Source organism: Rhyacophila brunnea, unplaced genomic scaffold, assembly GCF_057557595.1.
Source record: "Rhyacophila brunnea isolate RB1 unplaced genomic scaffold, BYU_Rbru_1.0 scaffold_5, whole genome shotgun sequence".
NCBI classification, from domain to species: domain Eukaryota; kingdom Metazoa; phylum Arthropoda; class Insecta; order Trichoptera; family Rhyacophilidae; genus Rhyacophila; species Rhyacophila brunnea.
The window spans coordinates 28,784,139-28,805,786 of record NW_028233170.1 but is presented as its reverse complement, the minus strand read 5'-3'; the positions used below and the strand labels follow the sequence as shown (position 1 = coordinate 28,805,786).

Below are 21,648 nucleotides of genomic sequence, written 5' to 3'. Positions count from 1 at the left end.
AGTTTCCCAAACCGTTCTTACTATCGCCCCTAGTAGAAGCGTTTTATATTTCATCAGCGGTCCATAATGCGGCCCGAAACTACTTACAATGTGATATTTGTTCGTGTACAAGCAGAGTTTGTCGCCAATTAAAACATTTATTATAAAATGGTAACATAGGTACACTGGTAAAAACATGCGATTCTTGTTTATAATACAATTATTACAAGCAGATGGTTTGACTATTAATAATACACTAACAAGTGGTGTAAAACAAGAATTTAAACGGGACTTTTTCTTTTTTTAGATGTTATTATTATGCACCTATGCATTGATATATTATTTGTTAATTTTGAGTAACCTACCGTATCGGTGAAACTGCCCATTTGGGAGTCACTGGCTACACGCGGATCTGATATGCTGCTGAAATATGGAATTTGTCATTTTATTAATTACATTTTAATATATTTATTATCTACGTGTTCTTCGTTTTAATTGACACATATAGATAAGACTAAAGTGTATATTATTGAACATACATAATTTGTAAACACTTCTGAAATACGTACCTATAGGTATATAACCAATAGAAAAAATCTTTTTTGAAAAAATACGACACCCACCTGCGTCTCTCGGGAATCGTGCCCACGTGCACTGACCACTATGCTATAGGTATATTATCTAATTGCGACGAATTTTAACTAATGGTTCTTACAATACTCTCTGAAGCGCTTTCTATTATTGCTTGTATATTATTATTGTTTAATATGATTTTTAATTTATTGTCTTCTCTTCTTTTCAGAGCAAACAGCGGGCGTCTGTAAAATGGCTTCTGTCGAAGGCGTTCAATAACAGGGTTCCTGAAAACCTTCGGGAACCCTTCTACAGGGACAATGAGGTATGCATAATATATTCTTGTTTAACTAATAAGAAAGAAATTTAATAAAATCGAGATGTCACGTAAATACTGTGTAGGTATAACCGTATAATAGGAATTATATTTGGGAATTTTGTTTGATATTCGAATTGAGATGTATTAGATATGTATAAGTAGTAATGACAAATTGAGAATAGAGGTGATTTTGTAAAATATGAACAAGAAATCTTCATATAAATCCATTTTTTATAATATTTGAGGCAAAAATTGTGCAAAAAACGTATGAAATTGATGTGAAGCTGTGAAGGCCATTTTTTTTAAATAAAATCTAGTATCTACCGAAAATTATTATTTATATTCGTCTTTTTTTAAAATTTTATCTATCAAATGGTATTTACGTTTCCATTAAGGTACGTGTATCAGATTTACTACACGACGTGTTCACGTTAATGATACCATTCATCACAACCGACAGGTCGTCTATCTATCTTAATCATGTTAAGATATGTTATAGTGCGGGGATAGCTACCGAATGCGACAGGTAGCTAAAATGGAACCTAGATTTTAAGTTGGAATGAACAAAATGTAAGTATTGTTAAGACCGGGAGGTGGGCGGAGAATCAAATTGAGAATTTGTTTGGAAAACCGTTTTTTATTTTTAAAAAAATCCAAGAATTGACACCTATTATCGATCCCACTCGGTTAGGTAACATGATCCGGTATCTGGAATTGGTGTTCTTGGCGTTCGGGACCAGATAAAATGTTTGTTACACTCCGTATGTATATTTTTGGACATTTATAACACCATTTAAATAAACATTACATTACATACTTATATATACATATATATATTTGTCTTAAATTATGTGTAATGCATGAGAGAAAACATGAAAATTTGTAGAGACAGGGATAAGATGTATCAAGTATACACGTATAAACGCAAATTATAAATTTGAAAAATCAGAGGAATCATTTATTTTAATCGGGTCGTGAACGAAACAAAATCATACTCTTATACTAGTTTCACACATGCTTACAGTGCGGTACCTTATAGTATATCGAGTGATTAGAGTAGATAATGTAGATAAGTCGGTGTGTTGTAACCTCTGGCAACATAGACAATCAATAAAAAAATAAAACATTACGGATATGGAAGAACGATCATCTAAGCGTCGCCGTTTTAACAAAAATGAATGTGTTTATCGACGGCATGCTCGGTAAAGTCAGTGCGCATAGACGACATAGGCAAATTTAATAATCGTGTCTGAAACACCTGAATAAAGACAGTAAGACGAACATACACGTAAACGTATGAGTGAGGGGAAGACGGGAGGAAGACGTATGAGAATGTTGACAAGTGATATTAATATTTAGGTATCGAAGTTGCAGCCAGCAGCAGCCTGCAGCTATTAGTACGAGTTTCCGCATAATCCCCGAAGGGGGGTCAATAATTTAGTGAATGTTAGTAGATATGTACCGTGTAATTACGCTGGGTTATTGCTGTCACAGATCAAAACTGGTCCGTCCACCGTCCATCGTTATTATCCGAGCAGCCGCCTCACCGGCCGGGCCGCACTTTTACTTTTTGTTTCCTCGCCTCGCTCCGGCCGACTTCTGCGGTATTTCCGCTGAACTTGACTCCGGCAGCTGCTGCCTCCGCGGCGACTTTGCCCGTTCCGATTGCCGATGGAACAGGTTGCAGGATATTATTTATTTATATTATATTGCATTGTTTCAAAGACGAAAATGCCCGCGATCGAAACCGCAACTTTTCACTGCCGCCACACCAAGCCGGTTCCTTCACCAATTTTTGATCGGCTATCTACCGCATTTCGTTTTTTAGTAGTTTGTCGCAAATAATTATTATCAAAATTATTAGATATTGTAGAGAGACACCGCTCGTAATAATAAGATATTTTTTCGTGGAATACACCACTCTTTCCGTTCACATAAATAATAAAACAATTGTTTTATACTTAGGTATGTTGACGTACCTAATGGTAATTTTAGATTTAGCTATTTTTTATTATTACAACGTTTTTCTTATGTCGTATTCTTATTTGTCCGGTACAGATCTTGCAATCGATTTTTAACTAACTTCTCGACTAGCTAGACATTTGAAACTTTTAGAATATATCAGAACACGATGCCAATGCATTTTTTAAAAAATACCTTTAGTCATCTTTAAGTAGAATTGAATTCATTTTTAGTTAATTCTGTTTTGTATGAAAAGTTATTTCGATACCATTATTGGTTGCTAGGGGGTCCTAGCAACTAAATTATTAAATAATATATACGTGCGTTACTATGGAAATCAATATGAAATGACATTTCATTATTCAGTATTTCTATCAAGCACAATTTTTTTTGATCGTTTAAGCTAGTCAAGTCAAGTTTATATGATTCAACAGAAAATTTAAAAACGTATACCTATAAAAAGTTATTTTTATCTTGTAATTATTATAACCTCACCACCTACATTTGTGACCACATATTCATAAATTAACCCGCTTTTACATATTATTAATTCTCAATACTAAAGATTTGAAAAATTTAATTATTAGAGTATGTAAATACATTGTCATCGTAGCTGATGTAATAAACAGGGGTGGTCAACTTGTCTGTTGTGAGCGATTTTTAAGATAAAAAATATAGTCGCGATCTACCTAGGCACTATATTCGCAAATAAATAACAAAGAACACATTGATATGGGTCACTAGCATAATATGTATTTATTTTCAGAATATCAAAACACGAACAATTACATTTGTATGATTTTTAACAGTATATTTGATTTTCCGTTTTTCATATGATCTCGATGTCATTTAAATCAGTAAAGATTGCATTTATATGTTTTTTTAATACGATGTATTCTAATATTTTAATAGCATTCAATGTGGATAGAAATGATTTTTATTAAATCTAGGAAAGTCCTCCATACCGTTTTTAATTTCGATATTATATTTATGTAGTAAGTACTTAACTAATGAGTTGTAGTAAGGTAAAATTAATATGTGAATGTTTTCATTTGTAAAATGATCGGGGGTTTTTATGGAGACCAATCAACCAAAAATGCTACTAATTATGTTATTTATCGTTTTGTTTCTTCTCGCAATTTTAATCACAGAGAATACCAAAATGAGATGATGTTAATTTACAATAATTGCGATCGCGATCGACCAAAAATTGGCCATACGTGGTATAAAACATATGCCTTTTATATTAAATTTATAGATTTGAGTAATTCTGTTGTAAACTAGAATCCTGCGACGTGAAGGTTGACCCAATTTATAAATTGGCATTATTTACCAACGGTCATCGTGACTGTGATGATATTAAACAAGTAGGAGAAGATCCTTCAAAGGAAATCGGAATGGTCCTTGTCAACACTGGAAAGTTTCAGTGCTCGCATGCAGTATCAGCGATCTCACTAGTGCTGACACTGAGTTTCATCTTGTTAACATGTTCGCAGAGTATAGAGTGGCCAGAATATCTGTTTAAAATTATAATGGGAGCTATACGCATTGACTCAGAAGAGAATAAATATTATTTAGAAAAAATTGATAAATCGGCCATGCTGATGGAAATGTCGTCCGTCACTGTCTTATTCTATAATAATATTATTATACGCATATTAATATTTATTCTCTTTTAGATTATTAGACCTACATACGTTCAACGTTTCTTCATGAAAAATAACATTACAAATTTACGTATATTTGCTGATTGGAAAAGAAAATGTTACTCTCCTGGGAAAGACTTCAGCAAATATGTGAAGAAATTTCGGGATGTTATCGGAGTGGGGTACCTAACCGCAGTCCGTTATGGTTATGTAAATGAATAATTGATTGGCGATTAGGCACGACGCACGGCGCGACACGACACGACACGATCGCTTTTCACCGCCTATTACAACATTCCCGATGACAGTGAAAACCAGCAGCGAAATATTTTAAAGAAAAACTAAAACAAAGCATGCCATGCCATCCGATCGTTTGGTGAAAAAAAACGGCGTACGTGCCTACTCAATTTAATTGGTAAACTTTAGAAGTTGTCTTATGCTTTTTTGTCGTTAGCGATTATAATTGATTGTTGGCAAGTTAGTAGCCTTGTGACAGAAGCAGCGGTTTTCAACCAGTGCACATTCGGAAGTATTTATCCATTTTAGCTAAGACCAGAATAAGATCGTTAATAATAGAGCGCATTTGAAGATATGATAGATTACTGTTCTAAGTTTAAATTACATCATTTAAAAAATATCTTCCTATTATTTTGTAAGTGAGTACACTTAGAATTTAAGAGAGATACGAAAGGCCACCCATAAATAATCGATAATATACCTACTATGTAATAATATTTTTATGTATTTATTGACCAATTGTATGGTAAAGTATAGTAAAGATACCGCATTCGTGCATTTTGTTACCAGAACTTCATTATGTAGTTTTATTTAATAAATTAAATATCAATTTAATTGAGCTATCAACTCAATATGTACCTATGTATAGGTATATTCGTTTGTTATGCATATACCTAATACAAGAATGTCTGCTTCTGAAGACGTGAATCGTTCAAATAAGTACTTCCCCAGGTTTGACCAATTTAGATGTTGTTTTTCTATCCAGATCACGGACCTAATACCAACATAGATAGAGCGAAAGTTTAACAACCATCACTCATAAACAATCTGTAAAAAAATCTCGGCAGACGGTCTATATCGACTTAGGATTTTAAACAGAAAAAATAAATATATCTCTTTACAATATAAAATGGGGTGAGTTTTATTAATTTTTGTTCAATGTATCATACCTAAGGGTTGACAATCACTCTTATATCTAGTCTAGTCCAGACCAAGATACATCGGTTTGTGAACAAATTTATATTGTATTCGTACTTAGGATATAAACTGCTCGAAAGTTGTATCAAAGATGTTTATAAACATTTGATGATTTTTGATTCAAATGTCCGTGTATTTTTTTGCCACCGCTGATTGCAAAACATTGTTCATGTATATTTATTATGTTCTTGGTCTGGACAAGATTTTGTATTAAAAATTGAATATGCGAACAAACAGAAATATGTACTATAATCATAATTTTGCAGGCTGGATTATTGATAATAAGCACGCTTTTCATTTGATGTTGCCGTCAAATTGTCGAAAATTTGGACGCATTTTCGATTTCCAAATAAATAAGTATTTATTTATAAAAAGGTGCAAGTTTGATATTGCGTCTTAATAGGGATGCGCTATCAAAAAGCTCAGAGAAATCGAAAGCTCTAGACATGCTATTATAGGAGCGTTTACTTTAGCTCTAACCGTTGGGGCTAATGTAAAAATTTGAAAATAGATTCTGAAAATTTCTATGCAAACTTTTGTTCGCAATGCTCAGGGTGCGCTTTATAATATGGCTAATGGCGTGGATGATAACAATAATAATGTAATAGAGTTTTGTAAGGAATATTGTGGTCAGCTGAGTCACGACTGCAGGGTTGGGCCACCCCACTCACTCGATTACTCACACCAATGATGTGTATTTGCATGTTTTCAGTTTTCGTGGCTTAAATATCGATCGATGTTACTTTGAGAGAGTTTTGAACTGGAGAAACAATGAAGCGTTAAAGCCAGATAATTATGTCAAAATTTATTGTTTTTCATCTTCCCTTTTTAGTCCATCTCCGCTCGTTTGTTCAGGGCTACCTTACGACATGTTTGATTAACGTCACCGCCCCCAAAAAAAAATAACAGCACATTTGCAGATGAATAAGTCATTTTTATTTAACTAGTTCAAATCAAGTGCGGATAAGAAGATTAACATAATATGTACCTATATCAAAAACTATTAAATCCAAAAGAATATAAATCGAGCAATTAAGACAAAAACAGTAAAATTTATCGCAATTGTGAACATAATATCCAATCATTTATATTATGTTCTTTCTAATTATTTAACTTTCTTGCTGATTGCGATCCGAAAGTCTGTCTACCTGATTCTTGAATTTTATCTGTTGATTTTTATAATTGACTGATAAATATAACTAAATTCAGCTTCCATATGTATAATAGTACAAATGGAGCGGGGTGACACGGAATGTTTATTTACCAAGTCTTGGGAACATAATTTCCCAATAAAAACTCACCCAAAGTATTGCTTTCAAATTGCATTTCAAGAGGTTGCTTGTTTCAATCCTTCGACGCCAAAGAGGTAAAATTTTTTGGAGGATTATAGCTTCTCGTTACTTCAATAGCCTCTATTCTTGAAGATAAAAACGAGTTTACATACTAGTGAAACTATTAGCGAAATAAGGAAACCATTATTCTTCGCCACTGTTATTTACATGAGCGTGGCCTAATAGAACAACATGTGTCACTTTGTAATAGTTCAGGGTTCTTATTCCTTCTCCACAAACGCCCTCCACTGACTCATATCTCTGGCGCGTCTTCTTAAGTTTCAATTCAGCTCCAGTCTTCGTCCCACTCATTCTTGGTCTCCCCCTAGGTCGCTTCCACTGGAGTACCAGTTGGTCAGGAGCTTTTGTGAGAAATCGTCAATGTTTTAATAATTTAAAGCATACGTGAAGTTAAATCATGTATATTACAGCGGCGAGGGGTGGAGGTAGGCCGTCAAGGTTCGACTTAAATAGTGCACACTAAACTTTGTCAGTCATACTTATTTGTTTTCATTGAAAAAATAATACAATTTGCAGACGGTGCTGGTTAGTTTTTAAAATTAAATTAATCCCTGCTTATACCTAACTATAATAGTTTAGGTAGGTATACTATAATAATACTATAATATATACTGGGTGTGCCGTCAAAATAGTGCACACCTTTTTAGTCATACTTATCTGTTTTCTTTGAATTAAAAATACATAATATTATAGATGACAGATGTTGGATTAGTTTTTTAAAATTCATTAAGCTCTGCCTAAACCATAATCGAATGGGATAATTTTAGATATTTCATAGATAAACGAATATTTTTTGACTATTATCTACCATGGCTTGGATTAGGTTGGGTTTAATTAATTGACTTTAAAAACTGACAAACACTTTCTACACATTGTAGTTTTAGTTCAATGAAAACAAATACAATACAAAGTTTAGTAGGTATGCAATATGTATGTCATATCGTAACAGCATACATCCACCCTTCGCCACAGGTATACTATAAGTATGTCGCTTATTAATTTGCTGATATTATTAGCATACATTTTTAACTGAATAAATACGTAGTATTTTACGGCCAACGTTATTAATATTCTTATAATTTCTATCCGAGTACTATCGATCTTCAATCAGCGCTTTATTTATACTTAGCGAAACGAAAAACGAATTAATATGCGTGGGTATAATACTCGTAGCACGCGTGCCTATTTCAGGTGAACACAGAAAGGGCTGCAGTTAAAGAGTTATTGAGACTAGCTGGCCGTTGGCCGGCGTCGTCCGGTAACGGAATAACGAATGCTGATTGCAAAGAAAACTTAATAATATCGATTCGCATTCGGGTTAACGCTCTTGCGAAGAACGTGTCGCATCACTCATACACCACCGAAGCTTTGTTTTGTAGATGCATATAAGTTTATGTGATTTGTATTTTACTATTTTATAGCAGCGACTAGGGGTTCCCAATATTTTTCGAATTTCGAACGTTTACGTATTTGCGTAAACGGCATTTTAATATGGTGAAATAATCATAAAATCAAATTTTACGTGTGGATATTAATTAGGTATAACATTTTCTTTCACGTTAGTGTTATTACTATGAAAAATAAATACCTTGTACATTTTCTATAAATTGTATATCGAAATTATGTTTTTATTTCTAAGCAAATTAAAACGAAATTGAAATAATCAAAAAGTTGAAAGAAAGAAAGAAAAAAGAGAGCCATTGATTTAATCTGTAATGATTAATGATATTTTAGTGTTGACCAAAATCAGGAAGGTTACAAAGTACTGGCGCAGTCCATCCAAATAGCAAACACTGCAACTAAATTTCAGCTTTCTTCTCGGTTCGTAGGATCAAAGTTCATCCTGTTTAATTATTGGCCTAATGTAATATTATATTGTATTGATATTTTTTCCATTAATATTAATGACATTAATGTTTTTTATTCATGACATCTAGACCTGATATGTGACGTGACTAAATTGAAAAAGTAATATTTTTGGTAGAAGTAAACGACAACATAAAGTCATTTAAAACGCAAATACCAATTTGAAATCTATCTAAAACGAACGTGATTATATTATTTATTGTAGCAAATTACTTAGGCAAATAAATCCGTACCAGTAAACGGGAAAAAATAGCAGAATTTCGCCTTTTGTCAGAAGTCACATAACTTTAAAGAGTTTAAGCCCAAATTAAATTAAGAGTTACAGAAAAATTTTCGGAAAAAATTGTCATTCGCTGAATTTGTGTTGACCAAATGGCTGTATTCATCTCTCGTTTAAAATAATAAGGTACCTTAAATTGTGTATGTATATATATAAAGGGATCATGCTCAGTGTAAGAGAACTGTACCCATTACTGTATACTCGTAGACACTTTGCCTGCATGTTAGGTATTTAATCTTCTATTGCATTTTATATTAAAGCGTAAACAATAAGTTAAGATATTTTGTAATTTGTTGAAGGCATTTGTGGAAAAAAGTTGAAAGAAATTGGTTTTGAATATGTATATTATTTATTAAAGAATGTTTCACATAAACAATAGATTGTCTAAAATAAGTATTTTCGTGTACAAAGTCACTATTTCAAAAACTCTGTCGACGAAAAATAAATAACTTTTCACCAACATCCTGTCACAATTTTTCACAACAGTAGGTATTTAAACCATAGATTTTTGCAAGGCGTGCTAGTTACCTAGGTCCTAGTACCTATATATCTAGGAAACGTTGTAAAAACTCCAGGACACTACATAGAAAGTAGAGTACCTATTCAGTATTTGGAAATATTCGTTATAAATAGTTCCCTATCGTTTTTCTTCGGGTATAGTTATTTCTCCGGTTTTTTATCATTTACTTTGGCCTTTGCAAGTAAGTATTCACAAAAAGTTCTCATATATTTTATGAGACATTATTTTCAGTAAACACTTTTTACCGCTTTCAGGAATAAGATCTTTGACGTATGGAAAAAAAACTACCATAGGTATTGACATGATCGTGGGTGGGAACATTTTAGGAACAAAAAAGTTTTTAAGTAGACATTGATAAAATGAAAAATGTTTGCTAAAGGAAAATGACGGGTTTGAAAAATGTCGGTTTTTATGAAACTGTTACCATACGAGATTTGCAGTGTCATTTTTATTTTCTTTGATTTTCTGACATGCCGTCTTTCGCCCTTTGCTAAACTTGGCAGAAGCACTACGAGTACAGTATACACAAGTACAAGTGACATAATCGGTCATGCACCCGCTGCAGTTACGCAAATAAACCATTCACTTGTCAATGGAAGTTAGATAACTTCATTGTTATTGTGATTAAGGGGTGCAGTGGATGGAAATAGATATGCTATAATAGGTTGTCGACATTTTCACAACGTTTTCCTGATCTATTTTGCTACTTATAAGTATTATGGGTAGTATATTCATTCGAGTAAAACGCTATGCTTTGCTTGCCGTCCACGGCCATTTTAAGGTACACTGTAAAAAATATTCAGTAAATACCATTGGAAATCATGCAAGTTGAAACGTTGAAAGTGTTGCAAAACTGATTGATTGGTTCTGCAAAAACTCTATGAATTATGGCATTATAATGTTCTCGAACATGCAGCGAAAATAGGTTGATTGTATTTTGGGGATTTGTTTCACATGATTATTAGCCTCATTTTTTACCATTGTTATAATAAAATTATTGACCCGGTTAATGTAATAGCTTTCATTGTAGTTTTATTGCATATATACTACATATCAATGTTTTTTTTTAAATAGCGATCTGGGTTGAAACTATTTTTCATTATAGGTTTATTGTATACCTGATTTTCTGTGTGTGCTAGAAACATTAATGAATCACGATTAAACATAAGAAAATCAATGTAGTATTTATATATATATATATATATATATATATATATATATTTTAATAAAACCATCGTAACCACCCCTTTGTAACGAGTATTTTTTAGAATGCGGACCATTCTATTCACACATAAATGGTTTAATTAATTGCTACTTTAATCTGAGTACAAAACATATTTTGTAGTTAAACATTGCGGATTGCCTCACCTGGGTTGGGCAGTAAAGTAGGTACTACAACAGCTATAGTTTTATTTTCGTAGCTATGTTCCTACCTATGAACGATGTGACCTCATTCGCTTGAGAGGGGTAGGTCTTACGCCAGTGTTTGTTGTTATGCGCAACACCCCCAGTGCTCCGTATTGTTCACTTTAGACGCAATCTTCTTCCTTTCATTGTGATAACTAACAACAATGCGTCTGGCTGCCATTACCCTGGGAAAATGGCAGATGAGGCAGATATTATATGTATGTTATCCAATATTGGTTGTCACGCATTCGTTCGAACCGTATGTTGGGTACAGAAGACAAAAACGTTAGGAGGAACATCACACCTACGTCCTGTATCCAAATACCTACATGTCTCTTACGGAATTGTTATAAGTCGTTAAGGCATTTGCTTAACTCGTAAGAATAAGAAAATAATACTGATGCACACATACGTATTAATTTTTAATAATTAAAATTTATTTGCCATGTATTAGAGCTCACGCCCATTACGTCGACTGGCCGGTGCGCTGCAACACGCCACAACGGTAGGTGTGTGGGCATAACCACACTCAATCCGCGCGTATGAGTTTGAAAATGAGGAGAGGGTGCGGGTTAATCTTGCACGCTCATTAGACGGCCGGCTGGTACAGCTCAACGCAATGACCCATCGACAGCGATCTCTCACCTTAGGGCTGATTACTCCCGCTGTACTCCGCTTCATCTCTCTCCATATCCAGACAGTACACAATCTACATGAACTGCGTGTGGTTATGCTCATCCACTGGCCGTCGGGTTGAGTTGCTCAGGCCGGCTGTCTAATGGCCGCGGAGGCTAAGGTTAGAGGTTAAGGTACGTACGTATGAGGTCGTAACTCGCAATGGTGTACGAGGGGAGCGATGCGCCTCTAAAACGTCTGGTGGTTAGCCCACCCACCAGCCACCATCCGTAAGCTTTCATACGTAATTAAATACTACTATTCTCTTCGGTTACCATACAAATGTTTTGAATGTAGTACCTACTATGTGCGTGTTGTTTGTAATAAGTAATAACTAATAACAAATGAATCAATATGATAAGTTCGCTTTTAATATGTTCGCATTGTTAATGTACACATTCTCTCCGTCAATATGTGAATTCGCCACCCGATGAGCACGTCTTGGAATATTACCTTATAGTTCGTTTGTTATGAAACACACGGTATTGTACATATTATACGCATTGCGTAATTTAAAAAATGATACGACAATAACAAAGGAAGGTACCTCCTGGGTTGTCGTAATTCTAAAAGCGATTGCCTAGCTGGCTGGCAGGCAGGTATTCCGTAAATCTTGTTCACCCACTGTCGCGTCTCATGAATGTAGTTCGAGGAGTAGGCGTCGCAAGGCGAGTGGCGATACGACACATGGCTGCGGTACCAATTATACATAATGTATTATTATTAAACACTCCCGACTTCCACCGAACTAAAGTATCGAATATCCACCATTATCTTTAAATACGGTTCCGTAACTTAGCAGCCAAGAATTTTCGATGTGTCAAGATTTCCTAGACACAATTTTTCCAGAATGTATCTCGTGTTAATATTTTTTGTTTTAAAGTTCTCACCCTGTCTCACTGTAAAGTTGCACAACCAGTCCAATACATACTGAACTTTCATCTAGATCAGATCTAGTACCAATTGGATAAACTGGACGTAGAAACAATTATTATTATGTTATCGGCAACCAATGTGGGTAATCGCCGCCTTCGGCCCTCTTGTCTGCTGCCAGCTCCCTCCACTGGCTCCACTGAAATAGCCTTGAAGATGCTTTGTATCTTTCTTAACAGTCCAACCACCCATTTGGATCTCCCAAACGTCGTTTCAAAGTTCGGTTAATTGCATGATATGATGCACGTCAAGTTTTAAAGCGCGAGACCACATGAACGTTGATCTGTTGCGTTTTTATGGATGTATGCTCCCTCTGTACCCAGCGCTGATATACCTCGCTAATCGTCTTCCACATTACTACGGCGGAAGGGTCTACAGGCGAGCGGGGGTCGTTAACATATCCGATGAGAAAGGGAAATAATTGGCCTGTCTGGCCGTCATGTGGGTCTGCCCATCAGATATCATGTTATATTATCACAATATTGAAATTAATCAAAATTTCAATAATTATGAAGGTATTAAACATATTATATACGTTTGTTTATAAGCCTGATATTTTTACTATTTAATTTTGTACTTATTTTAATTTTAATATAAATTGTTCCTCTTACGGTCCTTTCGCGACTCTTAGCCTTTGGACATCTCTCGTGTTGAGGGTCCACGTCTCGCAGCCATACGTGAGCACGGGTAGCACACATGGGTTAGGAAGCAGACAAGAGTACGCGATGTAATAGACGTTGCCAAACAGCTGAAATGGAGATGGGCGGGGCACATTGCTCGCCGAAAGGACGGCCGCTGGACAAATGCCGTCATCCAGTGGTACCCAAGGGGTACGAAACGGCCACATGGCCGCCCCAAAAGCCGCTGGATTGACGAACTGGTAAAGTTCGGCGGAAATACGTGGCAGCGAACGACACAGGACCGAGAGAGTTGGAGAAAGCTTGGGGAGGCCTTCATCCAGCAGTGGATTGACCCCGGCTGATGATGATAAATTGTTCCACGAATATTTTCTTATTTTAGCAGCAGTATTGTTTAAAATATTAATTTGCTCCACTAGTGACTTTGTAGATGATTCCATTTCAATTGTGTTTACTAGTGTTATTGTGTTAATTAATTTTGCGTTTATGTGAAAATATGTGCTTAAATCGAAAATATGTAAAAATATGTAATTATCCAATAGGGCTTAAATGTTAAAAAATTGTCTGAAACAGATAGATATTTTTGATATTTTGTTGTGGGGCCACTAAAAAAAAATTGAAATACCTAAGAATCCTAAGCCTAGTTATGATGAATTGTCGACGGATAGAAATGTAAAATTTGAGAGGAAATTGTCACGTATTTGTAAATATTATATCGATTATAAAGTTTGGATTGAAACGAAGATGGGAAAGCTTTCCATAGCACCTACGCAATATTTTCGAGAAGTAAACGAGTTATTCTTTTTGGTGGAGCAGAAAGTCAATAAGTAGGTACTGTAAACCTTCATAGCTAACTGATAGATTTTAAATAAACAATCTATTCTAATTAAGTAAATGATTGATTTTAATTTCGTACAATGCTATTTTCTTCTTATTCGAATTCAATTTAAATATACATTATATGTATGTATATTAATGACATTTCGTTGACAGAATATACCAAAGATCACCACTCCACTGGGTGGCTCACTCGAGAGTAGGTTCCCAATGTTTTAATAATTTATGTGTGTACCTACATACATTTGTGGGTGTGGGGAAATTTCTTATCATTTTTATCAAGTTTAACCAAAAATACTATGTACATTCTACATAATCTTATATTTTGAACATCCATAAGACTTGTTCAAACAATTAACTTTTATCGGTATGATTCTGATAGGTATGTAGGTATCAAGTTTATTATCACGTTATCTTTTAGCTAATAACTTCAATTTGTTAATATGATGATAAGCTATATAAATTCGGAGAGAAAATCCCTTTTATATCCCCATATTATATATATATATATATCCCTGTACACAAATCCACCGTTTACTTATATTTTTGTGAGACCAAAATTCGTCACGAAATATCATGAAAGCATGATAATATACGGGGAGGCTTTCGATTCGAATTGCGAATGCGGAAAGTCTGGCGTGGTGGGCATGTCGATGCAACCGGTGTTGATGTCACATGCATTTTGAGGTTTGTTCCCGTTGTCCTGTAAGCGGGTTTCTTATTTGTTTTAAAAGACATGCCTTCATACAGAATATAAAATGGTCGATTGTGTTGAATGTATCCGGCGGACTTAATTTTGAAAGAGGTAAACGAACCTGCAATAAATAAACTTTGGAATAATTTAGAACAAAATATAACGAATTCTTCTGACAGGTCAATGAATTGATTATATCACAAATAATGTTTATATTAAGTACCTAAATCTTTATTCCATTTTTACAAAAGATTATTTTCTAGCATACAATTAATAGGGTTAGTACATTTAACGCAAATTAACGTGATTTTGTATATATTTAAATGCGTTTCAAACACTATAATGGTTATTAATTATATCATTAATTTATTAAACAGTCTGCCATTTTGAAATTTATAAATCAATGCACTTGCGAAGTAGGTAGGTATATCCACATTTTGCGAACTCAATGCAATTGTTTAATTCGTTATTATTTTTTACTAAATTTATCAAGTACTTACCTACTTACCTATTAAGTTTTGCTGCAGTAGAAGACTCAAGGATTTTCCATGAATTATTTTATCAGTATGATATTGATTTTTTTGTTGTTGAATGATTTACGTTCTTCAGTCCACCAGTAGGTACCTACTGCACTTTACAGAATTCCATTTCATTGTCGGGTAGTAAATATTCTTATCGATTTAACTTACAGTCTTAATATTATTTTTCTTCGAAGATATAATATGAGTAGATACTCTTTATCTGTCTGCTTGAGATTATTTTAGTTATGCCGTTGGCAATTCAATTTGCAATGTTTATGATATTGATTAGGTAGGCGTCGGACTCTGGCCGATCATTTGTAATAAAATAATAATTGAAGATTTACTAGTTGAATTATTTTTATGGTTCATAATTGGTGATGCGAAGTGACGGATGACTGAATCTGTTTTCATCAATGGATGCTTCTATGAATAAATATGTAAAACAATACAATTTAATTGATAATAACTACATCAGCTGTTATCTCCCCTCGTCATCTTAGCGTATTACTCCTGACATAATATTTTTGCAATACACATCGATATTTAGTAAATAATTAAAATATTTTGTATTTTTGTAAATGCGATACATACAGTCAATGAAACATTAATTGTTATGGAAATGTTCAGGAGAGATAGATAAACCTTGTTACTACGCGGGTTCGCTTTCCAGTTTTTTTAAATATCGATGTCTAACATTGACACCTCGTATCTGACATTCAATATTTAGGGGGTAGTTAAAATGTTATACAAAAACTATTAAATGATATTAAATAAAAAACAAAAATACCGTTATATTAAAAATGAACTAAATCATTTTTGCAATAAGCGTATTTTTGTTTTTATTTAATATCATTTAATAGTTTTTGTATAACATTTTAACTACCCCCTATCAAAAATATTGAATGTCAGATACGAGGTGTCAATGTTAAACCATCGTTATTATGGTTATTCTACCGCGATATTGCAGTTATCGAAAACTAGAAAACTACTGTTCAGTTCTGAATTTCTAATACACCGACTAATTTGTACTGCCACGCTAAACAGGACACGAACCTGTCAGCTATATCTTAGAATCTCCCTTTAACTAACATTTTAACTAACTAACTCGTTATCCGAGGTAAACAATGTAAAACATTTAAAAATAAGTTGATGATAACCCACAAAGTTTATCACGTAATCGCCATTTCAATTAATATCACTATTTCTTCGGTTAATTTAATATTTGTTCACAAAATGGTGAATAAAAAAATGTTAACAGGTTGCAATTTATTTTAACTCTCATTTAACTTTATATACGTAAAATCGTGTGTATAAATAAAATAAACACGCACTTCACACACTCCATTAACTCTTTTTGAAGCAATGTTGATATAATCTTATTTTTTGGGTAGCTAAGGCTAATAACGTAACTATTAAATTTGGTAAACTAGTACACTTAGGAAAGCCACGTGGGTTGGCATATATAGATAATCTAATCACCATAAAAGTAGATACTTCGGAAAAACTATTATAATTATGCACGTGTGATCTATCTGCATGGGAGGGCGATGAACTGCGCTGTAAATAAATTAATGATTGTTATGCAGAGATGCACTTACTCCGTTCGCTAAACAAATGATAATATGAAATACCAGAGTTCCATCTAGCGAAACTCTTGGGTTTCGTGCTGTAGCGTGTCTTAATTTGTGGCAGTGGTGGTCAAATTGATCTAACAACGAACAATCACAGATTTCGTAGGTTTGAATTGAACAACTGAATTTCACGGAAACACATGTATTTTCTCCAGATTAAAGATACTTTAATTTATTGCTAATTAAAATTTCAATAAATTAAAAAAATCGTTGGCTACTGCTTCAGATTTTTCACTAAACAATAATTTGTTATGAAAGTACATTTTTTTTAAAAATATTTTTCTTCAAAGTTTATTTCATTGCTTGTCAAACTTTATTGAGTGTATCCAACTTTGGAGAAAAACAAAAGGGCACTAGGTTCTCCCTACCCTTCCCCATGCCTATTACTAATAATTGTTGCTGTTAACGGACAGCGATGAATACTAAGCGATTATTTAACGTATACCTTTGACTTTGACTTACAACGTAAGAAACTAGCGACACCTTTGAATACTATTTAATTTGAAAATTATTGTGTCTGTAATCGTACATAGGTGACTGGGGTCAATTTTGTAAAAATTGAAAAGATGATTTTTTTAAAAAATTGAAATAGATTAAAAACAGTAAACAAAATTGCAGCCTTTTGTAACATTTTCAATTCTTCCCCAAATATAATTACCACACTATTTGGCTATAAATAGGTATATACTATAGATATATTATGTATTATAAAATATTGATCACTTTCTTAGTGTGTATTGCTATTTTGTTTCGTTTACGTCCTTAAATGGCGCTCTTTGCCACTTATGGTGGACTCAGAATAATAACTTTAACGTCCGAATTTTTTTTAAATCAAGTCGTCAGCTGAATGCAGAACTATTCTAACTCACATTTGAAATATTTTGCAAAAGAGTTTTTTGAACTTCAGTTATTTATTATTTATGTGTTCAAGTGTATGCACCATTTTTTTCATCAATAATCCTACTAAAATATGATGCATCCATTTATCCATAAAGATAATAAATAATTTCAATAAGTTTTAAAAAAACTCTCTCCTCAAAAATTTCAAATGTAAGTTAGAATAGTTCTGCATTCAGCTGATGAAGTGCATTATGGTATTAAAATGTTTATTGATAATTTATTTATAATATAAATAATTAATTTATTGATAAACAATACAATATTTTTTTTGTAGAAGAGTTTGAGTCCCACTCAGTCCAACTTTGGTCTAAAATTTTTTCTAATATGTATTGACAATAATTTTTTATGACACCACAGAATTAATTTAAATGTTTAGATCATAATTTTTTAATTATTCCTACAAAGTATTGATTGAATTTTCGTTTTTGGCCTGATATCATTGTTTTATTTTTCTTTAAAATTATTTAATAAAAGGCAATGAAGCCAAAATAGTCAAAAACGCAGTTCCGACCATTTACATAGGAGGTGTCTGCCGGTAGATGATTTATGTGAATTATTCATCTTGTGGAAATGTTAGTTAGTCGGCATTGTTATAATTAGATGTTTTAATATTTTCAGGAGCAAGAACATCTCAAGCCTCCCATAATCGGCGCCCTGGCGAATGCGGAGCTGTACTGCCTGGCGCTGTCGAACATGTACTCGGACCCCAACTACCACAACCTGAACCACTGGAACATCTTACAGACGCTCGCCAGGAAAGGGATCCACGTGGCCGACCCGCCTGACTGCTCCCTCACAGAGACTGTCCTCATCCAAACCAACCCCCTCAGAATGGTACCTATACTCATCATCTATATTCAGGGGAATGAAATCTGACAATACCAAAGACGGTATTATTTTGCTTGCGATGTAGGTTTTATCAAGAATGTCTGTCTTTAGATTACTTGGCACTCATATGCCATTATTTTATTGAAAACTCCATGCAAACATATAAACATAGGTACCACATTACCATGAGGTTCGATAGTATTGGCACGAAACATGACATAGTCAGAGGGGCATCAAGCGAGAGAATGTGATGCAATTGGCTTTATATAAGTACAGTCAACAATAGCATTCATAACAATAATCACATTAGCCCTGCTTAATTCTTGCGTTCATGAAGAAATTGCATGTGCACATACTCATGGTTTAATCGTTGGCTAGGCTAATTAATAAGAAACACCATTGACCATGAAGAGATTGAATTGCAATATAAGTTGGACATACTTTTTTCTATTAAGTATAATATTTGATCGCCATTTCAGCACTTTTTCTCGCATAGTTGAAATGGTAACTATAGAAAAAATAATATTTTTTTCGTTGGAAAATCTATCATTGCCGGATAAAGGCCTCTTCAAGCTCCACTCCTTTCGGTCCTGTGGATTGTACTGCCACGTACTTCTGGAGAACTTCACCATTCCTTCGATTTAGGTATACCTTTCAGACTAGATTTGTCCAGCAATTTTTCTTTCAAACAGTGCGACCGGCTCATTTCCATTTGAGATTATGTATTCCACATTATGCCCAGCATGATGCATCTCTCCATACCCCACACCGTAAATTTTTGGATTTCGCTCGCGATTATATGAGATTAATCATCTATATAGTAATGGTTGATTGTATTAAAAAAAATCTTTTAAGCATGTCACACTAATTCGAGACGTTTTAATCTCAGTGCAATCATGACAAAATATATCAGAGCATGAATGTGAAGCTTCCTACAAATGGATCTGTGATGTCTTGTAACTAATTTTAGTGTTGGCAACACTTTTTCAGCTTCACTTTCATATAATGTAATCACTCCATAGGAGATTTTTCTTCAACTTCAACTTCACTTTAGAATCAATTTGTAATTTGGTCAACAGTTGAACTTTATTTGTATTATTTTGTCATATCATTAACATGCACACATGCTCTATTATCAGTGATCAGGAAAGATCATGTATGCTCTGTAGCTGAAGATATTTAAACACACCATTATCAATAAATAATTTTCAAATAAACCCCCATTGAAGCGTCTCCCTCACATCAATTTCCCCATCGACGTTCATTTCATGTGCCATATTAATGTTATGTTCTGTTGGATAGTCGGCGCACATGGCAGTGATGGAGTCGCTGATGACTCTCTACGGCCGAGAAGTGGGCACTGGCGAGAGGGTGTCGGCGGCCGTGCGGAGGTGGGGGGGGCGCCCGCCCGCTCCCCTGCCTGATGCTGTTGACGCCCATGAAGAAAACCTTCTCCGATGGGTAGGCGAGGCCTGTAGAGCCCTCCGGACTCAATCTCAGGTCAGTTCACGTGTCTTTTGCTCCATGTGTATCCGCACCTCGAGCTCCAATTTAGAAAGTGTTTTATTGTATAGTTTTAATTTGTGATAAAAATGGTATGTCTGAAAATAATTAAGTTTACATAGATACTAATAATGTCAATTCTATTAACGGAGGTTTGAAACTTTGTCATGAAGTGAGCTGCACAATAGCGATATAAACCCCCTCATTGGCTGCACACGTCTCATACCAATGGGTCGATCGATTCATGGCCCCAATTGCCTTATGCAAAACTTCACAATAATTCTATATATAATTATATAAGATTTAAATGCATCATAATATAGGTATAAGGTATTAATGGTTTTATATCATTACGCAGTTGATTAACTCTCATGGATTATTTTAATATCTGATAGTGTTTTCTATTGAAATTCTATTTAAATCATCAATGGCCTCACATACTTAGCATTCGGCGTGCAAAATCCACACAACATTATCATCAGGTTAATATTTAAAATAAGTATATAGAAGATTGCTGGCAGGAATACAAATTTGTAGAATGCTATTTTAAAAAAATATAAAAGTAATTTTTTAAAGCGTGAAGTGAAAAAAATAGTTTAACAATAAAATGAATGAGTTGCCTACATGAAATGTTTTAACAAGGGATTTCTGTTAGCTATGTATATGTGCGTGTTGCACAGTATTTTGAGGATGTGTTGGTGCACATTATAGGAGAATGAGCTGGCCCTGCCAACGGTGGAGTGCCTGCGGGACCTGTGCGACGGGGCAGGGCTGGCAGCGCTGGTGAGCCTGTACTGCCCTGATGCCCTTCCCGCCTCGCAGATCCGACTGCCGCGTCTCTCCTCCGTCCACGACTCGGTGCACAACCTCGGCCTCGTGCACGCCTTCTGCCAGAGGCATCTGCCTTACAACGTCTTCCATATGACGCCCGAGGATATCACATACATGAGAGGGTAAGCGACTCTCCAATCTCCTTTGTTTTACCCGAGTGTATGTCATTGATAATATTTCATTATATCCATTAATCAAATTTAATTTACAGATCGATGCATCAAAATTTATTAGTCATGTTGGCGGACCTCTTCAATGTACTCGAGATACATCCAGCTAAGTGCGTCCGGTTTCCTGGCTCTCAGAATGAAGCGACAGGTAAATACTACACATTTTGTCTAGCAGTGTATAATATCTTCATTAACCATCTGACTCGGTATGTGATTATGAAACAACCACCCGTTCCTCGGGACACCCATCGTAAGGACACGTGGGTATTTTGTTGCAGGCATATATGTATTTAGCTTGGAAGGGCTCCATCCTAATCCGTCGACTCCGAGATAATCTTGCATGACTATTTCTATGGTGAAAAATAACT

The 21,648-nt window shown here is 34.5% G+C and overlaps 1 protein-coding gene and 1 long non-coding RNA gene across 16 annotated transcripts in view; one reads left to right on the top strand and one right to left on the bottom strand.

Moving 5' to 3' along the window:
* Nucleotides 1-21,648, bottom strand: part of LOC147066254 (uncharacterized) — a 102,419-nt gene that overhangs the window by 21,252 nt on the left and 59,519 nt on the right. The window lies entirely within an intron of this gene.
* The window catches only part of Patronin (calmodulin-regulated spectrin-associated protein patronin), a 103,314-nt gene that overhangs the window by 50,022 nt on the left and 31,644 nt on the right, over nucleotides 1-21,648 (top strand). For all 15 annotated transcript variants that reach the window (XM_085955695.1, XM_085955696.1, XM_085955689.1 and 12 more), the window contains exons 2-6: nucleotides 782-877; nucleotides 18,567-18,782; nucleotides 20,079-20,276; nucleotides 20,991-21,232; nucleotides 21,322-21,428. In XM_085955695.1, coding sequence (XP_085811821.1) covers nucleotides 782-877; nucleotides 18,567-18,782; nucleotides 20,079-20,276; nucleotides 20,991-21,232; nucleotides 21,322-21,428 — 859 coding nt within the window. The remainder of the gene's footprint in view (nucleotides 1-781; nucleotides 878-18,566; nucleotides 18,783-20,078; nucleotides 20,277-20,990; nucleotides 21,233-21,321; nucleotides 21,429-21,648) is intronic.